We start from the raw sequence: 6,637 nt of genomic DNA on the forward strand, positions 1-6,637 counted from the left end.
ACAGAAAAGTGGGAAGACATGGAATAACTTCAAGGGGCTATCCCAGAATAGAGAAAGGTGGAAGGTGTTTGTTCGTGGCCTATACCCTAGTGCAGGGTGAGAAAGGCTACGATGATGATGATGACTCTGTGTGCTGGAAGACCTGCAGCTAAACAGGCATCGATTTTTTAAAAGGTAAATTACAGATGAAAATGTTTTCACAAGCATCATTAACGCAATACAGATCATTTTGGGGTTTTTTCGGGGAGGGGGGGAGGGTATGGAAGGCCTTTTTACACCCCATTGACACAATATAAATCATTTGGGACGCGGGCCTCGACCCTCCCTTTCAGATCCAAATGGGCTAGTGTCAGATTTTAAAATGTTGAAATTGTACAGGTTTAACGCCCCTGTCAACACTAGTAGGTTATTTAAGAGGCAGGACCTCCAAGTTTAACGCCCATCTCTGAAAGGACTGAGACACTTGAGAGATTCGTGTAAAGTTCCTTTCCCAAGGACAAAACGTCGGACCGAGCTGAAACTCGAACCTTAGGTCCGAAAACAACGGACAAAAAAAAAGACCATGAAGTTTACTCTATAACAATTATCTCCACACGGAAATCGACCTCGGTTATTGCTTGAGGCGGTGAAGCCTCTTGCCGTTACAATAGGGACAAACAAAATGTTTAAATCATAATAGGGGTATACAAAACTAGTTCCGAAATATTTGTATGGTATTGTAACAAACAAAATTTTCGTCAGACCGGTAAATCTAGAAGCTTTTTGCAAAACCAAGTGTTCGCTTTCATTTCAGTTTGACAAACAAAACAAACTTTCTAAATATGCTTTGCAAATTTGAGACACTTGACTTGCTGCCATTCATTCACCCACGAAACAATGCATGTTCCTATATCTTTAGAAATCACTTTAAAACTAGAAGGCTTCAAGCGTCTATAAAAAAATTTTAAAAACCCATCAATAAACAAAAGCAAGCCTAGACCTCGGCTCTCACCTCCCGACCCTCTAAGGCATTGTCAATAGAACGCAAAATGCCGTAACCACAGACTGAAAACTTGCATCAGATGTGCCGTCCAAACTTCATTAATAATTTCTCATGTATAAAGACGCGTTTTTTTTTCCATCTTTTTATTTATTATGTTTTTAGAAAGTTTTAGTAAGAGCTTTACAGCACTTGCAACATAATAAGGTAATACAAGTACCTAAGAATAGAGGTGTTACAAGAGAGTAACAAACACAAAAAAGAAGGAGGGGAGAGAAAGACTATATGTTTGATAGGAAAGAAGCAAACCACACCAGAGCACCCGCCAATCACCCATAATTACTTTCTTATCTCATGTGTCCCATGCCCATGCCAAAGGGCTTGAACCCCGATAGCGGCTGGATCGGAAAAGTAAAGTAAAGTAGTAAATCTCATGTTTAACTCAAGCACCCATAGAGATGAAGTATAAAGAAACAGGCCTATACTTCATAAGCTTTTAACATTATTTTTTAAATTATAGTTGTTCTGTGCCTATGTCGGAATGAAAATAGTCCGTGTGTGAGTGTGTGTGTGTGTGTGTGTGTGTGTGTGTGTGTGTGTGTGTGTGTGTGTGTGTGTGTGTGTGTGTGTGTGCATGTGTGTGTGTGTGTTTGTGTGTGTGTGTGTGTGTGTGTGTGTGTGTGTGCATAAATATATATTGCATGAGAAGAGAGGAAGTAGTAAGAAAGGTTTTGAAAAAATGGGTATTCCAAAGTAAAGCGCATTGAGCTACTTTTTTTTTAATGCGCTATATAAATGTTATATATTATTGTTATATATTATTAGTCATGTAAAACTAGTCCTTAATTATGTCTGTGTTATTGAAACAAACAATTCCTTTCAAACTGGTAAATTTAGAAGTATGTTAGTCCTTAAAAAATTGTTCTATCTTATATTTCTGTCAGACAAACAAAACAAACTTCAGGAATATCTTTTGCAAATTTGAACACCAACAAAACAAGGTACAATATTCAAACATTTTTAGAAATCCCTATTAAACTAGAAGGCCTTTCCGTTCTCTAAGAAAACAAAACAACCAAAACAAACAAACAATAAACAAAAGGAGGCCAAGACCCCTGTTCTCATCTCCCGACCCTCTAAGACATCAAAACAGCGCAACAATGCCGTAACCACAGACTGAAAACTTGAATCGCTTCCCGGCCAGCCAGCCCGGTACATAATAGACGCTGAGCTGTTGGCATGTCTTTGATGCAGGCCGCCGTGGTTACAACATACGCAGTTTGCTCCCCTTGTCTGAGCATTTCACCAGGTGGAAAGATCTTACTGGCGTCACCAGAACGACAATACGACAATACAAAAATGTCAGGCATGAAATCCAAACTCCAGTAATAATTCCTGAGTACAAAGACTGGTTTCCATTTTTCTTCCTTGATAAAATACATGGCAATTGCTTTGTCTTATTTATCAGTTCGGCACCGATGGAGGCGAAGTAGAAATGAAATAGACAAGTAAAACTTGTTCTTAATTATGTGTATGTTATTGCAACAAACATTTCTTTTTAAGCTGGTAAATTTTGAATTAGGTTAGCGTTAAACAAAAACCAATTGCTCTATCTTATGTTTCAGCTAGACAAACAAAACTAACATAGGAAATATTTTTTGCAAATTTGAAAAACCTCACTGATTTCCATTCATTCACCAGCGAAACAAGGCACAATATTCCAACATTTTTAGGAATCCCTTTCAAATCAGAAGACCTCAAGGGTCTCTTAAAAACAACAAAAACAAACAAAAAACAACAAACAAAAGCTGGCCAAGACCCCGGTTCTCACCTCCCGACCCTCTAAGACTTTATCAAAACAACGCAACAATGCCGTAACCACAGACTGAAAACTTGAATCACTTCCCGGCCAGCCAGCTCGGTACATAATAGACGCTGAGCTCTTGGCATGTCTTTGATGCAAGCCGCCGTGGTTACCTCATACACAGTTTGCTCCCCTTGTCTGAGCTTCTCCCCATATGGCACGAGCTCACTGGCAGTCACCAGACAATAGGACAATAGGATAACGTCAGGCATGAAATCCAAACTCAAGCAATATTTCCAGAGTATAAAGACAGGTTTCATATTTTTTTCCTTTAAAAAAATAATTTAGTATAAAAGAAACAGACAAGTAAAGCTAATTTTTTATTTATGTGTATGTTATTGCAACAAACATTTCTTTTCAAACTGGTAAATTTAGAGTAAAAAAAAAACAACAAAAAAACAATTGCTCTATCTTATGTTTCAGCTACACAAAAAAAACTAACTTCAGAAATATTTTTGGCAAATTTGAAAGACCTTGTTGATTGCCATTCATTCACCAGCAAAACAAGGCACAATATTTAAATATTTTTAGAAATTCCTTTCGAACCAGAAGGCATCAAGGGCCTCTAAAAAATAACAAAAAACAAAAACAAACAATTAACAAAAGCAGGCCAAGACCTCGGTTCTCACCTCCCGATCCTCTAAGACATTATCAAAACAGTACAACAATGCCGTAACCACAGACTGAAAACTTGAATCACTTCCCGGCCAGCCAGCCCGGTACATAATAGACGCTGAGCTGTTGGCATGTCTTTGATGCAAGCCGCCATGCTTACAACATACGCAGTTTGCTCCCCTTGTCTGTGCATTTCACCAGATGGCACGAGCTCACTGGATGTCACCAGACAATAGGACAATAGACTCGTTAACTTCAAGAGTGGTAACCAAACTCCAATAATATTTACTTTGCTTAAAGACCAGCTTCTATATATCTTTTAAAACAATAAACAAAGGCAGGCCAAGACTCCGGTTCTCACCTCCGGGTCCTCTAAGAACGTGTCCAAACACTACAACAATTCCTTAATCAGGGACAGAAAACTTCAATCACTTTCCAGCCAGCAGGCTGAGTATATAAGGGACGCTGGTCAGCAAGTGGTCACTTTTCTCTGGACGTTCCGAGGATACGCATCGTTTGTGGAGATTATCATCGTTTCATACATCTTTTGTGGTCCTTCTTTTGGAGTCTATTACCGAAGTTGCACGACCCAGCATGGATGCCGTTGAACAGTACGACGCTTTTTTCAACTCCTTCAACCTTGTGAGAGGCCCCTGTTTAGGGAGTGGCGCCGTAGGAGAGGTTGTTCTGGCCTCGGCCAAACACAACTCGTCGTTGAAAGTAGCGGTGAAAATCGTAACTTTTGAGACGGAGGGGTGTAAAGGCGACTTTCTCTCTGAAGTCGGCTTCCTTCGTGATTTGCGCCACCCCCGCATCCTCAAGATGATAGCGTTTGCTATGGATGATCACCAAGGCTTCATGTTGTCGACATACTTCAAGAACGGCACACTTCGCGACATCATGTCGTCCGACCACCCTGTGGAAGAACCACGGATCCTCCGACACATTCTCGACGTGGCCAGCGCTCTGCAGTACATCCACGGTCTCCACATCTTCCACCAAGACGTCAAGCCGCGAAACATTCTCTTGGATGACCAGGATCGTGCTGTTCTGGCAGACTTTGGAATCGCAAGACAGGCAAGCGACAGCTCCGCGATGGTGATGAAGTGGAGGACTACACCCGGCTATAGCGGACCCGAGACAAGGAAAAGGCGGCCTATGAGTCCTTTCAAGGTAAGAATGAGTTCCTTTTTTTTCTCTCTTTTTGGTTTGTTTTCTTGTCCTTTAGATTCTCTCTCTCTCTCTCTCTCTCTCTCTCACTCTCGCTCTCTCTCTCTCTTTCTCTCTCTCTCTCTCTCATTCTCTCTCTCTTTCTCTCTCTCTCTCTCTCTCTCTCTCTCTCTCTCTCTCTCTCTCTCTATCTATCTATCTATCTATCTATCTATCTATATGTCTATCTATCTATCTCTTTTTCTCTTTATCTTTCTCTCTCTCACTCTCTCTCTCTCTTTATTTTTCTCTCTCTCACTCACCACCACACTTCTCTCTCTTTCTATTAGTATGTGTGTATCATTATGTATACATAAACTGATCTAAAACGTGTTTGTGTTGATATAAATGTATGCATGTTTAAAATGAGATAAAGGCTATTAGAATAATATATGAAATTATTTTTGAATATCTCTCTACCTCTCTCTCTCTCTCTTTCTCTCTCTCTCTCTCTCTCTCTCTCTCTCTCTCTCTCTCTCTCTCTCTCTGTCTCTCTCTCCCCCTTCACACATATAGATAGATAGATATATATTTGTATCAAGCTCAACTAATCTCCGTACTGTTCTTCTCTTCTCCTCCACAGCTGGATATGTACAGTCTGGGAGTGTCCATGTGGATGCTGATCTACAGGCAACGCTCAGTAGGCATCAAAGACCTGTTGGCCTTCTCAGACCAGTGCAAAGACGTTAAGGAGCCTTACAGGAGGATCTTACGTCAGCTGCTGCGTAAGAACCCCACCAAACGCTGGAGCGCCGCCGATCTGTTGAGGTTCTGCGTGTGGAACTCACTCTGCGCACCTTCACTGATGAGCAGCCACTAAGACCGCCCCGACGACCACCCCTCGGCTTTTGGATTCCTCTTGATGTGTCAGGACAGTGGTGTTTGGTGAGTCAAGTAAGTCTTTGTGTGTGTATTTGTTTGTTTGTATGATGTTCTTTCTTTCTCTTTCTCTCTCTCTTTCTCTCTCTCTTTCACTCTCTCTTTCTCTCCATCTTTCTCTCTCTCTCCACTTCTCTCTCTCTTTCTCTCTCTCTCCCTATCTCTCTCTCTTTTTCGCTTTCTCTCTCTTTCTATCTATCTCTCCCATGTCCATTCCTCTCTCTTCCCCCATTCTATCTAACCCCTCTCTTTCTCTTTCTTTATTTCTCTCTCGCGCTTTCTCTCTCTCTCTCTCTCTCTCTCTCTCTCTCTCTCTCTCTCTCTCTCTCTCTCTCTCTCTCTCTCTCATCTTTGCGTCGTCGTTATTTGAGTATATATGTATGTCTTTTACTTAATAAATTTGTTTACATGTCAGTTAGTCCTAGTTCTGGGTGTGAGTTAGACTGTTTGTCTAGTCCTGTGTGTGTTTTGATTGTTTGTATGAACTTTAGTGTTACTTATTATTTACTTTATTAGCACTACCTAGATAAGACGCCTTAGTTTTGGCTAAGTTAGGATGTGCACCAGTCTCTAGAATCTAACCGTCCCTCTTGACCGTTCTGTTTAACCCTTTTTCTTGCGGAAGAAGCTGCCCACGTGGATGCACTCACTCAAGTCTTATGACAGTCTTATAGAGCTTTGGGTTCTTTTTATTCTTAGGGATTTTGTTCTGTATCTTTTTAGAAGGAGGATATTTGAAGGTTTGGTTGGTTGGGGGGGGGGGATATTAAAGTTTCTTCGTTGTTTGGTCGAGGGTAGGGGGGTGGAGGGATGGGTGGAGGTCAAAAATCAAAATCTTTACAAGAGAGTTTATGGTTATGAAATTTGCTCAGGTTCTGAACTTGACATCGAGTAGTCTACGGGATAGACTGGGGACAGAGGGGAAACTGGCTCTCGCTATCTCTAAACAAAAGGTGTCAAGTTCTGTCGGTTGTTGTTTCAGTTAAAGTACTGGGTGTTTGTGTTTTTTAGACTGGCTTTAGACTCGCGTGCATTCACTGTGAGCTTCCTTCGTTTTCTTGGCCCAGCCCCATAGAGTAGAATAACACTAA

The 6,637-nt window shown here is 41.1% G+C and overlaps 1 protein-coding gene across 1 annotated transcript; it reads left to right on the top strand.

The window, feature by feature from the left end:
* The first annotated feature begins 4,052 nt into the window (after positions 1-4,052).
* LOC101853061 (calcium/calmodulin-dependent protein kinase type 1-like) lies at positions 4,053-5,487 on the top strand. The gene is made up of 2 exons (XM_035973742.1): positions 4,053-4,631; positions 5,251-5,487. Exons 1-2 carry the CDS (start codon positions 4,053-4,055, stop codon positions 5,485-5,487), a joined length of 816 nt encoding a protein of 271 aa, XP_035829635.1.
* The last annotated feature ends 1,150 nt before the right edge of the window (positions 5,488-6,637 follow it).

This window comes from Aplysia californica, unplaced genomic scaffold (assembly GCF_000002075.1).
Source record: "Aplysia californica isolate F4 #8 unplaced genomic scaffold, AplCal3.0 scaffold02307, whole genome shotgun sequence".
In the NCBI taxonomy this organism is placed as follows: Eukaryota; Metazoa; Mollusca; class Gastropoda; order Aplysiida; family Aplysiidae; genus Aplysia; species Aplysia californica.

Excerpts from the sequence above, each read along its gene's own strand:
- LOC101853061 (XM_035973742.1), top strand. The coding sequence starts at position 4,053 with ATGGATGCCGTTGAACAGTACGACGCTTTTTTCAACTCCTTCAACCTT. Across the intron at positions 4,632-5,250 it reads GGCCTATGAGTCCTTTCAAG|CTGGATATGTACAGTCTGGG; the intron begins GTAAGAATGAGT and ends TCTCCTCCACAG.